This window comes from Leucoraja erinacea, chromosome 3, assembly GCF_028641065.1.
Source record: "Leucoraja erinacea ecotype New England chromosome 3, Leri_hhj_1, whole genome shotgun sequence".
NCBI lineage: Eukaryota > Metazoa > Chordata > Chondrichthyes > Rajiformes > Rajidae > Leucoraja > Leucoraja erinaceus.
Genome location: NC_073379.1, coordinates 85,668,554 through 85,688,985, shown reverse-complemented (window position 1 = coordinate 85,688,985; position 20,432 = coordinate 85,668,554). Strand labels below are relative to the sequence as shown.

At 42.9% G+C, this 20,432-nt stretch overlaps 1 protein-coding gene across 2 annotated transcripts in view; it reads left to right on the top strand.

Moving 5' to 3' along the window:
- Window positions 1-337: 337 nt before the first annotated feature.
- LOC129695805 (uncharacterized) overlaps window positions 338-20,432 on the top strand; it is a 46,361-nt gene continuing 26,266 nt past the window's right edge. Inside the window, exons 1-4 of one of the 2 annotated variants that reach the window (XM_055633131.1) lie at window positions 338-634; window positions 5,123-5,267; window positions 11,251-11,471; window positions 17,451-17,587. In XM_055633131.1, the coding sequence (XP_055489106.1) occupies window positions 519-634; window positions 5,123-5,267; window positions 11,251-11,471; window positions 17,451-17,587 (619 nt within the window). In that variant the 5' untranslated portion in view covers window positions 338-518. Of the gene's footprint in view, window positions 635-5,122; window positions 5,268-11,250; window positions 11,472-17,450; window positions 19,103-20,432 lie in introns of those variants that run through there. The other variant, XM_055633130.1, reaches the window with a different exon arrangement.

The following is a 20,432-nucleotide window of genomic DNA, read 5'->3' as shown; positions in this document are numbered from 1 at the left end:
TAGTTTGCCAGCTTTAGGAATGCTGTGTCCCCATCGCCACAGACCAAATTCACAGAGAAAAGAAAATAGATCAAGTGTAGAAAAGAAAAGGAAAAATAATTTATTTAGGGAGACATAGGGATACCACTATAATATTAGATAATTTTTGACCTTTGTTATTTTGAGAGTAGCCATGGAAAATACACCATCAATTATGACTCCATTATGACAGCACAATTTGGAAATTATTGACCAATAATTTAGATGAATGTATTCACTAGACATTACCATAGAAACTTTTAAAAATTATTATAATCAGTAAGGAGAAAGTTGTGCTGGTGCAAAAGCTCCCAAAACTGGGTGAAAATGTGCATCCTGCTTAATAAATTTAGTTATTTTTGAAATTATTTTTGACATATATTTGAGCAAGTATTGATAATTGAAACTGTCTTAATCAATCGTTTATACATAATGTTCATTTGTTCTCTATAATCTATTTAAATTTTTTAAAGAGAAAAAAAAATTGGGAGGAAGAAACCATGCAATTTAAGGAGCAAAGGGTAACGCTTGCCAATACTTTGATGAAGTCCTTGGAAGATATTGAGGAAGAATCTGGTTTGTTCTTAATAAAGCCAACACTGTCATGGAAAGGAAGGTAAAATAGTCTCTGTTGAAAATGTGGCTGTAAACAATAGTACGGAATAGGTTGTTTATAATACATTATCTTGTAAGACTAGGAAGGTGCATCTTTTCTCACAATTCAGTTAAGTTATTGTACATCAATTCAAATTTGCTTTTCAAGGAGTCATATCAAAATGTTCATTGGTATCCTTTGACAATTTTGAAGGAAAGAGCTAACAATCTAATTCATTGGTCTGCCTTGTTGTCTCGTGTAAAATAGATTTTATGAGCCAAAAATTCTATTGTGTACGACATGATAGAATTTTACTTTAAAATTGTGTGAGCACAGCTCTCTCATGGAAAAGAGTTCAGGGTTCTTTTGCACAGCGATGCACAGCAACGATTTTGGGTGGTCAATTGATGACACTGTTGCAAAACTGTGGTTAGAAAAAATGATTAGTAAGCAGCCCAAGAGCTGTCCTTTGCCAAAAGATGAAGGCGAACTCCTGCATCTGTTAGTCTTATTTCCCTGTTTCCTGCAGAAAGTTTGTCACCTGATTCATCTGGGACAGTTATTCTGAAAAGTAAATATTTTATAATTTACTGCTGGGGGTCACAGGTCATGGTGCCTTCAAGTTGCACAGTAAGGCAATGGGGCCCTTCGACATACAACATCCACGGCAATCTTCTTGACCATGAATGCTAATCGCATTTGCCCGCATTGAGACTGTAATCTTCTATAACTTGCCTATTCAGTCATTCTATTTGATTCCACCACACTGTGCAAAAAAATATTCCCTCAAATCCTGTTTAAAGCTCTTTCCTCTTATCGTAAACCAATCCCATCTTATTTTTGAGAAAAAAAACCTAATAATCTATATTTTTGTATCTCATAATTGTATATACCTCTATCAGATTACCCCACAGTCTTCAGGGAAACCAAGCCTATCCGATTTCCCCTGTTCCAACCCTACCCCCCTTCCCCTGAACTAAAGTTCAATTTGGGCAACATCCTGGAGAATATCTTCTCTGGGTAATCCTGAAGACATTTTAGTCATTGGAAGCAATTTGGCCCAAGCCTATCACTGGAGAGAAGGAATGGGTGATGTTTCGGTTCAAGACCCGTCTTCGGCTCAGTCTGAAGAAAGGTCTCAACACAAAATGTCACCCATTCCTTCTCTCCAGAAATGCTGCCTGCCTGCTGAGTTACTCCAGCATGTTGTGTCTATCTTCGAAGTAGACAGCATCTGCAGTTCCTTCCTACATATCAAGCCTATCACTCTTCGCCCATGAGTACCAATCCGCTCCAATACTGGTTCAAGATGAAAATTCCGGGCTTAAGTGTTCCCGCTGGCAGGAAACACATCAGCAAAGTTCCTATTTCTGCAGCTTAGGAATAAAAAATAATTTCCATATAATTGTGTTTTGGGCATAATTTTATGGAAAAGACAGGATCCATGATTCTAATGCAGACAAAATATTAGATGCCGTAACATAGAAACATAGAAAATAGGTGCAGGAGTAGGCCATTCGGCCCTTCGAGCCTGCACCACCATTCAATGTGACCTTGGCTGATCATCCAACTCAGTATCCCGTACCTGCCTTCTCTCCATACCCTCTGATCCCTTTAGCCACAAGGGTCACATCTAACTCCCTCTTAAGTATAGCCAATGAACTGGCCTCAACTACCATCTGTGGCAGAGAGTTCCAGAGATTCACCACTCTCTGTGTGAAAAATATTTTTCTCATCTCAGTCCTAAAGGATTTCCCCCTCTATCCTTAAGCTGTGACCCCTTGTCCTGGACTTCCCCAACATCGGGAACAATCTTCCTGCATCTAGCCTGTCCAACCCATTAAGAATTTTGTAAGTTTCTATAAGATCCCCCCTCAATCTCCTAAATTCTAGCGAGTACAAGCCGAGTCTATCCAGTCTTTCTTCATATGAAAGTCCTGACATCCCAGGAATCAGTCTGGTGAACCTTCTCTGTACTCCCTCTATGGCAAGAATGTCCTTCCTCAGATTTGGAGACCAAAACTGTACACAATACTCCAGGTGTGGTCTCACCAAGACCCTGTACAACTGCAGTAGAACCTCCCTGCTCCTATACTCAAATCCTTTTGCTATGAATGCTAACATACCATTCGCTTTCTTCACTGCCTGCTGCACCTGCATGCCTACTTTCAATGACTGGTGTCATTAGACATTAGAACATTAGAACATCACTTCCCTGTGGCTTGGCACAAAACGTGTGTGGGACTTCCATTTGGAACTGTTTCAGTGCAGATTTTAAACATTGAACTTTTTTTGGATTACAACCTTTTGTCTGCTGAAGCAATATTGATCGGAATCATTGATTTTCCCATATTATCTGCAGCTTGCTTTTTATTTGCTCTAGTTCAGATCAAGACTTGTAAAATCTGAACCGTCAGCACCACTGTTAATAATACTGCAACAGGTCAAGGTACATGTCCTATTCTATATTTTCAAAAGATAGCTTCAGTTTCTGTTGCACACCAGAGTATGCAGAGAAATCTATATTTGTCGGCATGAGCCTTTAATGTTATGGAGCAAATGTTCGTACATGGATACAAAACTGTAAGTTTTACACATCTTATAGGTGATTATTAGGGGAGGAGAATCCATGCCCCATTTTGCTAGTTCACCATATTCATGCCCTGAAAACTAGCAAACTTCAATATATTCAAAATGAAAGTTTCTCTAATAGATTTAACCAAGTTTCATAAACTTCCTATTGTAATAATATGACTAATTTGTTATCCACATCATCCAAATGTGTTTTTTTTTTAAAGTTATCCATTTTCCTCAATGTTTTCCTATTTTCTTTCTTTCCTTTCTGAGTGCAGTGACTCATGCTGTATTATGATTCCGTAGACAATGGCAAAGCTCCAGCATCTCATCCAAATGGCCATTTGTCATTTAGGAGAACAGGGAGTCAACGTCAAGTTATCTGCCAAACCTCCGCACCTGGACAATTTCAGGCAGAGACTGATCTGTAATTATCGAATCTGGCCAATATTTTGTTTCCTTATCCATAGTTGTCAAAGACGTTTGTGGCTGCGATCTGATACCTCCACAGGAGGCAGTGAATAAACTTGGCCTCAAAATCAGATAATGTCATGTTTATTTCAGCACTCCAAATTTGAAAAAAATATTTACTGCACAGTTCAATGTGCTGACAGTCATTTTGTGTCATTCCCTGTGCAACTTTCATTGGAAATTAGACTACTCCATCCAGAATGAATCTGCCATTGAGAACTACTGTCACAGCCATGATGTCAATACCAACCTTCTCCCTATTCAGTGATTCATCCACCAATCCACCCAAGGACCCAACCTGTTTTTCCTTTCAAGCCCATGCCCCAATCTCAATGGTTCAATGGTGCTTTATTGGTAACATTGGCAACTGCACAACTAAATTATTTTTGCATATATTACACATGCAGGCACCGCCATGTTTTGGCGCCATTATTCAAATCCAAAGTTTGGTCGGCCTGCAAACCAATGGAGCAGTTCCCGCGAACCACTATATTTTTTCCTCTCCTGGCCATCTTTATGTCCCGGGGGCGTCTCCTGCACCCTACCTTGAAGGAGCTGCAGGCATTATCCCAGTTCTACCTCCCACTTGCCCTTGCTCTTCGCGTTCAATGTCTCTACCTCCCTCCTCGTTACGCTGGTCACTATTTCTCCCCTCTATCTCTCACTAAGCTTTCATCCTCCCAATGAAACAATCAATCCAGAACTGGGTCCAATAATTCCCCAAGATCTGTTGGTGGAGGCATCAAACTGCATGAACCTTTCTCCTAACCATACACCTGATCATTTATTGCCAGCACACCAGCCCAAAACATCATCGGGTCCAATTCTAATCTCCAAATAAAACCACATTGAACCACCCAACCCCTTCACCACCATCTCTTTTGCATTAACATGATCACTTATCCAACACAACCTACATCTGTCTGCTAGCTCTCACTCCCTATTCCTCCCCCAATAGCAGACCTGGCAGGCATACTTTTATTTTCCAACACCCATTTCAACACTACTTCCAAAGCTACTGAATAGTTGATTTATGACATTGGATCCTTGTTTTGCAGTGCCTTAAATTTCAATTTAATCTTGTTCTCAAATTCCTTTATATCTTTGACCATCCCTCAGACAACAATCTTTTCTACCTCTATTGGCCTCTGATATATCTAACTGATCCAATTCAGGTTTCTTGGATGTGCTTTAATGCAATTATCTCAGTAGCAGTGCTTTCTGGCTCTCTGGAAATGCCCATGCTAAACCTCTCTGAAACACTCCACATCAATTTGCTTCCTTCCAAGGTTTTCATTCATTTGTCTGCATGTCACCTCCATGCGGTTCAGTCACAACTGTTAATTATGTTCATAAATGAAAAGCTAAATGTAAGAATGTCATTCTTGTAAAGGAATCGTACGTACAGTATTATGCATGGAGAGTTCAAAATTTAAAGAGTGATTTTATTGCCTTAATTTTTAGATCTGCTTCCACGAAAAATAAGGCAAAAGTAAGTGTTCACCAGAGATTGACTATAAAAAAAGACCTGCTGCAACAAGTTCCTTCACCTTCCTGCAGAGTTTCTAAACCAACGGTTGCATCATCTGAGATCAGTTCTTCAATGCCGGTACACAATTTTACTTTAAGTACCAAGCACAGTACAACTGTTTTGTAAGAAAAAACACCTATTTATACAGTATTTTCTGGAATCCATATTGTCTAACCACCAAAATTGTTTCAAGCATGTTTGGCACGCTGAAGAGAGGGAAATACACAACTCACCAATATCAGTATCAATACCAAGATCACCAAAAAAAACATTGGGGGAAACTAAGATCAATGAAATAACCGACCAATTCAATTGATTTTGGTGATAACTATGACCCAGGATAAATGGAACGACTGTCAATAAACAATAGACAATAGGTCCAGGAATAAGCCATTCGGCCCTTCGAGCCAGCACCGCCATTCAATATGATCATGGCTGATTATCCACAATCAGTATCCTGTTCCTGCCTTCTCGCCATAGCCCCTGACTGCTATCTTTAAGAGCTCTATTTAACTCTCTCTTGAAAGCATCCAGAGAACCTGCCTCCACTGCCTTCTGAGGCAGAGAATTCCACAGATTCACAACCCTGGAAAACTGTGAAAAAGTTTTTCCTCATCTCCGTTCTAAATGGCTCACCCCTTATTCTTAACTTGTGGCCCCTGGTTCTGGACTCCCCCAACATCAGGAACATGTTTCCTGCCTCTAGCGTAATCAAACCCTTAATAATCATATATGCTTCAATAAGATCCCCTCTCATCCTAAATTCCAGAGTATACAAGCCCAGCCGCTCCATTCTATCAACATATGACAGTCCCGTCATCCTGGGAATTAACCTCATGAACATACGCTGTACTCCCTCAACAGTCCTTCCTCAAATATGAAGACCAAAAACTGCAGACAATACTCCAGGTGTGGTCTCACCAAGGCCCTGTACAACTGCAGAAGGACCTCTTTGCTCCTATACTCAACTCCTCTTTTTATGAAGGCCAACATGCCATTCAATTTCTTCACTGCCTGCTGTGCCTGCATGCTTACTTTCAGTGACTGATGAACAAGGACCACCAGATCTCGTTGTACTTCCCATTTTCCCAACTAGACACCATTCGGATAAGAATCTGCCTTCCTGTTTTTGCCACAAAGTGGATAACCTCACATTCATCCACATTAAACTGCATCTGCCCACTAACCCAATCTGTCCAAGTCACCCTGCACTCATAGCACTCTCCTCACAGTTCATACTGCCACCCAGATTTGTGTCATCTGCAAATTTGCTAAAGTTACTTTTAATCCCTTCATCTAAATAATTAATGTATATTGTAAATAGCTGCAGTCTCAGCACCGAGCCTTACGGTACCCCACTAGTCACTGCCTGCCATTCTGAAAGGGACCCGTTTATCCCTACTCTTTGTTTCCAACCAATTTTCTATCCAGGTCAGCACTCTACCCCCAATACCTTGTGCTCTAATTTTGCCCATTAATCTCCTATGTGGGACCTTATCAAATGCTTTCTGAAAGTCCAGGTACACTACATCCACTGGCTCTCCCTTGTCCATTTTCCTAGTTACATCCTCAAAGAATTCAAGAAGATTAGTTAAGCATGATTTCCCTGGTGTAAATCTATGCAGACTGTCCTGCTTCTGTGAATACTGCTATGATATACTGTATTTTATATGCACATATTAAAGCATTGATGCGAAAGTTACCCACTCAGCAGCACAAAAATCACTTTGCTGGTCACATGTTGTGTCCGCCTCTGAAAATGAATTCCATTGAAGAGAGGATAGCATGGGCTGCACTTCTGCAGGGATGAATTTCTAAACAAAGATTTCTCATCAGACATATGGCACTCCCACAGTATTGTGCTGACGTGTCAGGGTGGATTACATGTTCAACTCCCTGAAGTGCGATCAACTCATGCCAACTGGGAACAAATTAAAGAACACTTACTATTTAAACATTATGAACAAAAAGGATATTTTCAGTCATTGAGCTGACAGATAGAACATGATGCAAGGCATCAGTTGGCAGTAGTGAAGGAGAGTGAGGTGTTGATGAAGGGTATAGTTGAGCAGACTTTGGTTGTAATAAGGGGCTGGGAAATATAGAAAAATAGGTGCAGGAGTAGGCCATTCAGCCAATTTGGCTGATCATCTAAAATCAATATCCCGTTCCTGCTTTTTCCCCATATCGCTTGATTCCTTTAGCCCTAAGAGCTAAATCTAACTCTCTTTTGAAAACATCCAGTGAATTGGCCTCCACTCCCTTGTTGAAAGAATGGCCAGACTCATACATAGTGATTAGAATCCATAGTCGTTTTTAACAACGGTGCTTTCTATAAGCCTGCTTATTACGAATCTATCAGAGAGAAAGAGAGAGAACTCTAATAAGCCTGTGGGCGGAGCCACAGTATGAGTGACACTAATCTACATCCTCCCTCTTAAAGAAATAAAAGCAAATAGACAATAGGTGCAGGAGTAGTCCAATCGGCCCTTCAAGCCAGCAATGCAAAACTACTGAGCAATACTAAGACTAAAATACAACGTATACTACTGATTATATAAATCACACAGCAGCAAGGAAGTTCATACATAGCCCGGCACTTTACGGTGGGCTTACAAACACGACCAGCACGTGTACGATATAGTCCATCCTTTAGCGCGGACATAACCGGTGGTGAAATAGGTGTCGGAGATTGAAACGGCATTTCCTGGTTTGAAACGGTCAGCCCGGGTGGAGGTGGTGTAGCCACCGGCAAAGTAACTGTATCAGAAATAGGTTGTCGTGCTGGTGCAATCGGGCCGATGCTGCTGGATGTGGATGGAAGTGCACTTGTGCGGTCTGGATAGCACAGAGGTGGTGCTGGCTCATTCACTGACAGGATATGTTGCCTATTACGTCTGTAGGTACCGCCATCGACATTGACCAAGTATGACCTTGGCTCGGATGCAGTTCCAGAAATTGCACTGACATGGACGTCACCTTTGTCGGTTTGCAGACGCACCACTTGTCCCTCGGCTAGTGGTGGAAGCGGTCTGCTGGTTTTGTCATACCACCCTTTCTGAATGTCGCGCTTTTGTTGTAGTCTGGACTGGACCTCTGATGGTGTGAGCGCTTGCGGAACTAGTGTCTGATCCGCCACAGGCAATGTGGCTCGGGTCTGCCTTGACATTAGACGCTGAGCGGGTGAACCCAAGATAGGGTCGTTGGAGATGTAGCGCAGATTAAGCAGGTCCAGGTACACATCAGATTTTGATCTGTGGGATCGTTCCATTGACTGTTTGGCACTCCTGACGGCACGTTCAGCCAGCCCATTCGACTGGGGGTTATTCAGGGCTGCTGGTGAAGTGACGAAAACCCCAGCGTGCAGCAAAGTCTTTGAAATACTGGCTGGTAAATTGACTACCATTGTCAGATAGTAGTTGAAACTGAGCTCCATGGTCTAAGAAATGGTGTGCCAGCTTTTGAACTACCCGTGAGAAGTGGGGCTACTAAGAAGATCAATGTCAAACCAACCAGAATACGAGTCGACAAGAACTAGGTACTGCTTGCCACGCCACTCAAATATGTCAGTTGTCACTGTAGACCATGGAAGGGCAAGAACCGGGTGTGAGAGAAGTGGTTGCTTTTGTTGATGTGGAGTCAAACTGTTGCACACTGCACAGGATTCCATCTTCTCGTGAATGTAATACCAGGCCAGTAAAACATGTTTTTCGCTCGTAAGACAGTTGTATCGGCGCCTGGGTGTCCCGCATGGACAGCGTCTAAATACTTGCTGTGTGGAGAAGCAGGAACTCCAGCCTCATGGCCTTTTACGATAATGCCATCTTGTAGTACTACTTTGTCACGGACGGCAAAGAAGGGCCGAACTGGAAGTGGTAGATTGCATTGGTTGTCAGGCCAACCTTGATGACGGAGGAAAGTGAACGCAGGGTTTCGTCAGCAGCAGTGTGGGTCACCGGGTCCTCCAAACAGGACGAGGGAATAAAAGAAACAGTCATTAACACAAAACCATCATCTGGTGAGGGTGGACCTTCCCAGGTCTTTCGAGGGGCCAAGAGCGTGTCAGCCAGGTGCATGTCCTTGCCACGTTTGTAGGTCAGATCGATATCTCACTTCTGACACCATGTTGAAAGAATGGCCAGACTCACACAGAGTGATTAGAATCCATAGTCTTTATTAACAACTCTGCAAGAGAAACACAATGGTGTTTTCTATAAGCATGCTTATTATGAATCTACCAGAGAGAGAAAGAGAGAGAACTCTAATAAGCCTGCGGGCGGAGCTACAGTATGTGACATTAATCTACATCCCTTCTGTGGCAGAGAATTCCACAGATACACAACTCTCAAGGGTGAAAACGTTTTTCCTTATTTCAGTTCTAAATGGCCTACCCCTTAATCTTGTGAATTCCTTCCCTTCCCTATAGTTTACATGAGAGCTTGCAGACCTCTAATGGCCCAACACAGGTAATCTTCAGAACAACCTCCCTCCACCTCCAGTTTAAATTCCATTTCTAATATTTTGGAGGACCAAGAACCATTCTTGTTTAAGACCAAGCAGCTGGAGACCCCCCCCCCCCCCCCCCCCTACTCTCCCATCCCCCCATCCCCCACCCCCCACCCCCCCCACACCCACTCTCCCATCCCCCACACCCTCACTCTCCAAAACCCCATCCTACCCATTTCCACAAACGGAGATCCCCAATCTCATTTAAGCTTCGCTTCTATATGCCTTTGCTCATTCTAACATGACAAGTGGCACAGTTCCAACCTTTAATGAATGCGATCTTCCCAACAGCTAGTCTGAAGATTTAGGCATTTAGCAGGTGAAAACTCCGGACATACTTCAAATGCATGGGTGAAATATCATTCAAATGATAATTTGTTCATTGAAAATTGTCGGAGTCAATGCCTTTGCATTTGAGTAATACCCACATCAGGAATGTTTACATTTGGTTAAAATTTTCAGTTTGGTTAAGTTTGGCCACAATTGCTCCTTCCCTTCATGGCAATAATTCATTAACTCCTTTCTGATTTTGCAAAGACTATAATCAGTTTATATCAACCATCAGCCTTTTGAAGTTTTTGGTTTTAATTGTCTATGGAATATGGTTATTGCTGGTGACCGGGAGCGATATTCGAAAAGTCAATGTTGATTAATGGATGTGGGAGCCTTGGCTGATAGTTAATCTGCACCTGATGACTGCAATGTATGCAACATGCCAACCTCTTGCTGCTTGCTGACTTCAAAGATTTAATCGAGCTAGTGTTAACTGTACTATACATTGGGTCAATGAATTAACAGAAGTCCTACACTGGAAGCGGTTAGCTCCAATTCAAGCTGGCCTGCATTGGTTAAAGCTATTTTTTTAAAGAGAAAGTGCCTTGTGACATCAGGAACCTGAGAAAAGAATGACCTATGCCAAGATTTTTAAGCACTGCAGGGTCCAGAAGAGCTCACATATTCAGGCAGTGGAAGCAGATTGCCATAATGATGAATCCCAGTTCAGTTCCAAAGGCGAGTTTATTTTGCCACACAAAGTTCCATTATCTTGCATAACTGATCAAGATAAGTGAATGCACTCTTTTAATTACAATACTACCCACAGCTGCTTGATTCAGCACACCCCTGATTCATTTACCAGCAATCTCAAACAGGCACATTAAATTCATCTGCATTACTGCAATTTACAAGGCAGCTGAGCTCAAATATCACATCTACATCTGACAGCTTGAACAAACCACCAAATTGTCAACAATGACAGCTACAGTACCTGAAGTCTCTGCCATATGGGCTTCTTATTTTTCTTTCATTTAAGTTTAGTTTTGAAATATGAAGTAGTTTTGTCTTGGAATTTGCCAAATTAACTGGCATAACTGCGATAACAAAATCAAAGGATTGAGGAATCAGCCTTCACAATTGTAGCTTTTGACTGATTGCACAATTCAGTAATTTTTCAAATCATACAAAATTATTGTATGATAGTGGATGCAATCATATTTCTCCTGACATCAAACTGTATCTGTATATTATCTAATATTTCTGAATGTTTTATTTCTAGCAAATAATAAGTCTTACCAAGAGCTACTATGAGAAATTACAAGACCTTCCTTCACATAACAATAAAAATCCAGGGTCTGTTGAGAACTATATTAAGGGCTTATGGAAAATGCAGATTGATAACCCAGACTCTGCAGCAGTGTGCAGAACTATGCTCTTCACCACACCAAAACTTTTGGAAATAGAATTTAAAAGAAATGGAATTGCTCAACGGAATGTCAGGTAAAAAGTGAACCTTTAATGTTTGGTATGATAAATGTGATGCACCAATAAAGGTTCAGATTTCAAGTTCCAACTAAAATTCAAAATCCAAAGAATGACCAAAAATAATGGATTCAGCACAAATCTGTGTCTGCTGTGGTTATTAAGTTGGGTTTGTGGCTTCAGCAGTTCCCTTTGCAAGATACAATTAATTCCTATTTCACAGAAGATTATTTCCTTAGGTTTGGTAGCAGTTCTTGGATGTCTAATAATGAAACTCTCTTGTAATCCTTCCTTAACATCATCCCTGAGCATGTACACCACTAATATCTGTTTGAAGTCAGACCAATTTGATGTAAAATATGGTTTGATATCATTAGGTTTGGTTTATTCATTGTTTTATCTAATTACAGACAAAACATATAGAATGCTGAATATGGTGGAATACATTAGCTCAATTAGCAGATTCACAGAGATTCAGTTATAAAGCACGGAAACAGCCCCTCAGACCTACTCGTATATGTCAACCAAGATGTGCACCTATGCTCATCCCATTGGTCTTTGTTTAGCCAATGTCCATCTAAACCATTCCTATCCGTGTACTTGACTGAATGTATTTTTAAAATGGTAATTATATGTGCCTCTTATACCTCCTCTGGCAGCTCATTCCATTTGTCTTATCATAGAAAGACTCTTGCCAAGAAACAAATTTATGCTTCAATGATACAGATTCATGCCACTAATGTTTTTGCTAGTTGATTCACTGCATAAAACCTTAGTTGTTCCGAGATCCAGACAGGACACTGGTAAAGGAATGCCAACCAGTCTTCCTTTCCTGAGACCAGGTTTGATAACTTGGTGGAACTGTAAGTTCTGATGGAGAAATACTTCAGTGGGATATAGGAAGACTGAATGAATAGATGAAAATATGCAAGGTGTAATGTAATGTTTAAAACTGTGAAATTGTCCGCTTTGATAGATTTTTTTTTTTAAGTTGAGTAATTTTTAAATGGTAAGAAGTTGACAGAGATATTGATATTCAGGAGGAATTGGATTTCCATGCATAGAGATCACAGCAAGCAAGCATAGTAACACAAGTAATTTAGAACAAATTAGTATGTTGGCCTTCACAGACAAAATATCCAGGTTCTGACGTCTACCCTATCTATGCCTTTTATAGTTTTATATTCTTCTATCAGTCTCCAACCTCAACATCCAGCATTCCAGAGAAAACAATCCAAGTCTGTACAAGTTTGTGTTTATTGTCACTTAACCAACTAAGGTACAGTGAAATATGCAACCTTTCCTTGAAGCCTTATCCCAGGCATAAAACTGGTAAGCCTCCTCGACACCTTTTTTAAAGTCTCCACGTCCTTCCTGTATTGGGGTGACCAGAACTGCACGCAATACTCCAAATGCAATCTAATCAAATTCCTACAATGCTGTATCATAACTTCTTGACTGTTATGCTTAACACCCTCACCAATGAAGGCAAGCATACCATATGTCTTCTTTAACATTTGCGTTACCACTCAGAGATTATAGACTTGAACAATATTGTGAACAGACCTGGTCTCTACATAACATGGATATTGTGGCGGTCCCTGGGGGTTAGGCCACTCCTTGGATCATCCCCCTCGGATCTTGAGGGACAGGGACGTTTGGCTGCCCACGGGGTTTCCCAGGTCCTGCTCGCAGGGGTGTGGAGTGTTCTCGAGAATTCATGAAACTGCTTCTGAACCTGCCTGGCATCTGGGCTTTTCCTGACCTCATCCAGGCCACTACAACTGGTGACCCCGACGTTCATCACACATCGTGATGGATAATAACGCCGTTGCAGTAAAACTCCCGACTTTGTGGACCGAAGAGCCTGATACCTGGTTCCAGCGGGCAGTTTGCTCTGCGAGGGGTAACGGTAGACGAAACTAAATACTTTTATGTGGTCAGCGCTCTTGACCAGGCGACTGCGAGGTGCGTTAAACCTTACCTCAGCAACCCCCCGTTAACTAACAATTATAGGGGCCCGAATGACCTTATCAGGAGATTTGGCCTTAGCGAATCTGATCGGGCAGCTCGGATTCTCCGAATGGACGGTTTGGGCGACTGCTGGCCATTGGCCCTCCTGGAGGACATGCTCGCCCTTATGGGTGACCACCGGCCTTGTTCTCTATTTAAATTTGCTTACCTGCAGCAACTCCCGCCTGACATCCACCTGCAGCTCGCCACCGATCCCTTTGATGACACGAAGGCGCTGGCCGAGCGCGCCAACCAGCTGTGGATGTCCCATCAGCAGGACCTGGAAGCACTGGCCGTCCTTCCTGCGGCATCGGGAGGTGCGGAGCAGGTTGGGGCCACTAGCGACTGCCTCTCCACTGCTCCCGTCGGCCCCCACAGCAAATCCGGCTGCCATCGGGCATTCCAGTGTAGGCACGTCTCTCCTGCACGGCCCACCTGCAATTCCACCAGACGCCAGCAGAGGGGGTGGTGCTTTCACCATCGCTGGGGGGCTGCAGCCATGAATATCGCCCGCCCAGCGGAATCGCAGGGGCGGTCGTCAGTGATTCGCGGCCGACCAGCTCTTGGATCGTCCGCACCGTTATAGACAACGGGCTGAGGTGGAAGCACTGGCTCCATCGCTGACATCCTTCCTGCGGCAAACGGCCCCCTACTCACCACAGCGAACGGGAGTGCTATTCGCATCTACAGAGTTTGCACCATCTCCCTCAACTTTGGCCGCAGCTAGTTTTCATGGGAGTTTGTCATTGCCGATGTTTCCCAGCCACTGCTGGGCGCCAACTTCCTTCGAGCCCATTCACTCCTCATGGATGTCAAGTGGCGGTCGGTGCCCCCACAGCAAAATCCGGTTCTGCCATCAGGCATTCCACGCAGGCATGTCCTCATCCGTGCATGTGCCCACTATCTGCAATTCCGGACATCCTCGACCCCAGCCGCTCCCAGCAGGGGGGAGCACCATATTCTGCTATTATCGCCCGCCCGTGCTGGGGCTGGACAAGCTCCGTCTAGCCAGGCATTGCCTGATGCCCGTGCGCCCATACGATGGCCCATGAGCATCACCCCTCCACATGCTCCCCAAAGCGGGAGGGTGCTGGCGCCCATGTTGGGATTACCGTTGTCTGAATGATGAGACCGTCGCCGACAGGTACCCGGTCCCACACATTCAGGACTTCAATGCCCATCTGGCCGGAGCATCGGTGTTCTCCAAGGTGGACTTCGTACAACCAAGATACAACGAGATTCTGGTTCATACCCCGATATTCCTAAGACAGCCATTATAACACAGTTTGGGTTGTTTGAATTTGTGCGGATGCCGTTTGGTTTGAAGAACGCTGCGCAGGCCTTTCAGCGGCTTATGGACTGCGTGTGTCATAGCCTGGACTTTGTATTCATGTACTTGGACGACATACTCCTGGCCAGCTGCTCGCGGCAGGAGCACTGCATTCACCTCCGTCAGCTGTGTCAGCGCCTCAGTGATTTTGGATTGGCCATCAACTCATCCAAGTGCTGTTTCGGGGTGACGACCATCTACTTCCTTGGCCACCGCGTAACTCCACAGAGGGTGGTGCCTCTGCCGCAGTTGGACTTTTCCCCCGTCCGACCAGGGGCCTCCAGTTTGGTCATTTATCACCTTTTCTTGCCGATCATGCGTTTTTCCCATGATCGCTGTCATCGCAAGGAGGTTGAGTGGGCCGCCGAAGCAGCTTTGTGTTCGAGAGTGCGAGCCCCCTGTTGGGGCCACGATCCTCGTCCACCCACGAGAGGATGCCCCGAGCGCCGTGATGTGGATGCGAGTTGCGGTTGGCCCTGATGCTGCGGCCACTTTCGTTCATGGGCACGTCCGTGGAGCAGCGCCATTCAGCGCTTTCGACACCTGCCCTGTACCTTGCCATGCCACTTTCGCTACTTTTGTGATTTGGATCACAATGAACCTTCCGTTTGCCAAGGTTTCACCCGTGGTTTGCCACTGGAAGCTCATGTCCAGTACACCGCCTCCCACTGTTTCGTCGAGCGCAAGTAAAGAAGGGTGGCCCTCATATTACCCGACCTGTGGTTCACGCTGTCCCAAGTTAATTATGAAGTATTCCACCCTGGCAGTCACACAGTGGTCAAATGAACCCTTCGCACAGCGGTATTCGGGTTTGCAGGGAAAACGCCTTGTCCAACATCACTGGACTCTGTCCCATATCCCCGTCGCCTCGCAGTTGTTTGAGGTGCTCCACGGACTTGCGCATCCCTCCATCCGGGCGACATCGGCCCTTGTAGCCTCCTGCTTCATGTGGCACGGGCTGCGCAAGGAAGTTGGACATTGGGCGCGCACCTGCATTCCGTGCCAGACTGCCAAGGAGCAGCGACACGTGCGTGCACGATTGCAGGAGTTCGCCATCCCTCGACAGCGGTTTGAATACATTCACGTGGACATCGTGGGGCCACTGCCGCCGTCCCGGTGCATGACCATTAATGATGAAATGTGCTTATTAATAAGCAGTATTAAGCATTGCTGCATTTGAATGAAATCTCCAGTAAGCAGACTGGCTCTCTATTTTGTTTGTTGACCGGCATCAGCCTGGGACTCCTAATTCAGATTGAGGGCGACCAAACTTGTACACTTATACAACAGCACAAGATTTGGCTAAATCTCACCATGTACCTCTGTACAGTAACATTACATCCCATAAGCACATTACTATATCTGCTTATGTATAGTGATACCTTGTAGTATCTACTGAAATAGTGTATACAAAAATGAATTCCACTCTATTTGGTACATGTGACAATTAAAGTACCATTGAAATAAAGTACAATTTAATTAAGTGCCATTGGAACATCAGAAAAATCTACAAAGATTCAGAAGTTAAATTGTGTATGTTCAATATACACTTAAAACAAAGAAGCACAAATGGATTTTGTACAATAAAATGTTTGGGCTCTTCTGTCCAATGAATGATAAAAGAACCTTTAACTAAAATTAATTAATATTGTGTTTATCGTTCCAAAAACGGACTTCAAAAATAGAAATTGATAAAGTGGAAGAACATTCTTCTGACTGAGTTTCAGTCACATAGGAGAAGAATGGAAGCAAATTTGTCCTTCTGTTTTGTATCTGAATTGGGAATGCACTGTGTTGTAGTTTGGTGCAAAACAATTCAAAATCCCAGGATTTATTTTAATCAATCATGGTTTGTGGGGGCTCTGCCAGCACATTCTGCAAATAAACATCTGCATTTCACCCACTTCAATGGGCAATTATGATTCATTCATGGGCTAAAGGCCGATGTGGACCAGACTAGGTAAGGGCCGTTGTTCCCTTCCCAATTTGATTTAAAGGCATTCCGACCTTGTTAAAGTCACTTTTACCAAGAACAACGTTTAACTTCCATATGTGATTTAAATTCAGTTTTGCCAGTCTATTGGATTGCTATAAAGTAACATAACTGCTGCAGCTCCATTCTCAATGCCGATGTATTTCTGTTCATTTTAATTTATTGTCACTTGTACCGAGATACAGTGAAAAGCTTTATTCTGTGTTCTGTGAAAAGTGTTTATTCTGATGACCAAAATACAACATTAATTAAAGCAGATGTGTGTCAAAGGTTTTTGTTACACAGAGAATGATGAGTACCTGGAATGTGCTGGTAGGGGTGGTGCTGGAGTCAGATATGATAATAGCAATTAAGAGACTTTTTGATAGGCATAAGGATATAAAAGGAATGAAGGAATATGGATTATGTGCAGACAAATAAGCATTGCTCTTGGTATTGTCAGACAAATGACCTGTTCCTGTGCTATCCTTTCATATAAATCTATGTATTAAAACTTTTTTTTTTAAATTGCTGACCAGAGAACAGAATTACATAGTAACCAGAAATGTTCTGTTTAAAGCCGACCACTAAATACCATTGTACTCTAGATAGCTATCAGTGTTATGATATTGGATGATAAAAGATAATAATTTAGTAAAGAAATACTATAATATCATTATAGCTGCAAGTTGCCACAGTTGACACTCCGAGACGATGGGAGGATGGATTTAGTCTACAATAAACTCCAAAGTGATTTCACAAAGAAGCACGCATCTTCACTTCATGCGGCTTTACCAAAGAACATCCAAGAAAATGAAGGTAAATATCTTTATGGCATAAATGTTTGAACATAACGCTGCATTGATTGTAATAACCTTTTTCTGAACGCACCAGATACATGCCGAAGACTTTTATCTTTCACTTACAATAAATTTGGTTAAATGCTATGTGCATCCCTAAATTTGCAAATCAACAATTTAAATAATTAAAGTAACAGGAATTTGGTTGTTTTGTGAATCTGTAGAAACACAATTAATTTACAAATTTATCCAAAAGCCCCATGCCCACTCGCAATATAATGCCTTACTCAGTTACAGAATGTGTTGGGAATCAAGGACCTGCTTAACATGGTTTCCCTGCATCTAATATGAAGTATTCAGTCAGCCTTCAACCAGTCATAAGTAGAAGTAAACATAAGGATAGATTCTATCCATCAAATCACAATTGGCACGTGTTTTTGCTGTCTTATGATTGATTGAAGCACCTTGTTTGAAGGTGTAGGGTTCAATTTATAAAAAGATAATTTGCTAATGGTTAAGACCTTCAAGTTCCTTGATGTAAATATTACCAACGAGCTGTTGTGGACCAACCACATTGAAGCGGCAGCCTAGAAGACACACCAACTAATTTACTTTGTCAGGAGACTGAGGAAATTTGGCATGTCTCTGATGACTCGAACAAACTTCTACAGATGCACCATCGAAAGCAAGCATCAGTTTGGTTTGGGAACAGCTCCGCCCCAAAACACAAGAAATTGCAGAAAGTTGTAGATGTAACCCAGTCCATCACACAGACCAGATTCCCGATCATTGACTCCGTCTACATTTCACCCTGCCTCAGGAAAGCAGCCAACATAATCAAAGGTGGTCAAAAAGGCTTTTGACGCATTGGCCTCGTCAGTCAGAGCATAGAGTATAGAAGTTGGGAAGTCATGTTGCAATTGTATAAGACGTTGGTGAGACCGCATTTAGAATATTGTGTTCAGTTCTGGGAACCATGTTATAGGAAATATACTGTCAAGCTTGAAAGGGTTCAGAGAAGATTTACGAGGATGTTGTCAGGACTAGAGGGTATGAGCTATAGGGAGAAGTTGAGAAGGCTGGGTCCCTACTCCTTGGAGCGCAGGAGGATGAGGGATGATCTTAGAGAGGTGTACGAAATCATGAGAGGAATAGATTCTCTTGCCCTGGGAAGAGTGTGGGAATTGAGGACCCGAGGACATAGGTTCAAGGTGAAGGGGAAAAGATTTAATGGGAATCTGAGGGATAACTTTTTCACACAAAGGGTGGTGGTGTATGGAACAAGCTGCCAGATGAGGTAGTTGAGGCAGGGTCTATCCCAATGTTTAAGAAACAGTTAGACAGGTACATGGATAGAACAGGTTTGAAGGGATATGGATGAAACGCAGGGAGGTGGGATTAGTGTAGTCGGGACATGTTGGCCAGTGTGGGAAAAATGGGCTGAAGGGCCTGTTTCCACTATATCACTATGACTCTAAGACCTTTCGCACCAATGCAATTCTTTCTTCTCCCTGATCCTGTCTGGTAGAAGATATAGAAGCTTGAAAGCACACACCACTAGACTCAAAAACAGCTTCTTCTGAATATAGGCACAAAATGCTGGAGTAACTCAGCAGGACAGGCAGCATCTCCGGAAAGCCTTTTTGACTCTCCACCCAAGACGTCACCCATTCCTTCTTTCCAGGGATGCTGCCTGTCCTGCTGAGTTACTGCAGCATTTTGTGTCTATCTTCGGTTTAAACCAGCATCTGCAGTTCCTTCCTACACAACAGCTTCTTCTCCTGTTGTCAGGCTTCTGAACAGTCTTTCCATAGCTGGAGTTTGGTCCAATTCTTCTCTACCTCACTGTGGACATTGGACTTTGTCTATGGAATTGATGCTCTACAATGCTGATACCTGTAATTATATTCTGCACTCTGTATCTTCCCTTTTGCTCTACCTATTGTACTTGAGTTTGGCTTGATTGTGTTTATCTGATTGAGTAATATCTAATTTGATTGTGTTGCAAAGCTTCTCACTGTATCTCAGTACGTGTGACAATAATTAATCTAAACCTAAATGAAAACTTAATTTTGGCTGGAATTTGCTGTAAAATAATTATGCAGTTATCAGCAAATAAGGCAGCCAATAACTTTAAAAGTGTTACACTGTTGATTTTTTTTAATGACTCATGGATGTTCATATCACTAGCAAGGCTGGATTAGTTACATCCATTACTATTTACTCTGAGAAGGAATTAGACAGCTAGCAGCCTCTATACATTGTTTATTGGGGTTCAGTAAAACTGAGTGGTTTTGGGCAATATCAGAGGCTGGTAGTGCAGCTACAGGGTTTGTCTGCGGTTCAGCTGATTCCAATGAGACGCAGTGACCTATAACTTCATAACCATGCAGGTCCCATCTCCTCATGGTGAACTATATAACCATATAGCAATGACAGCACGGAAACAGGCCATCTCGGCCCTACAAGTCCGTACCAAGCACTTTTTTTTCCCCTAGTCCCATCTACCTGCACTCAGACCATAACCCTCCAACTCTGTTAACTTTGGCTACTACTGCCATTAGGGGAAGGGATTATTAAAAATGGTTGGGTATATGGAGAAACAGCTTCCAGAAAGGAAAAATGAAAACAGCCAGTTTTTCTACAGAGCCGACTGTTCCCGAGTGGGAGAATTACCGAGGTAGGAGTATGATCTGATTGAATGCCTGGGCAGATGAAGGGAGAATAATCCCCTGTTTCTGCTTCTACCTCTTAAGTTTTGTTTGCATGTTCAATCACTTTGCTGTATTTCTGAAGTCATAGCAGGTTTCTTTGCCTCATGGACCTTAGTGTACCAGATGGATCTTTGTAATAACCTGGGAATA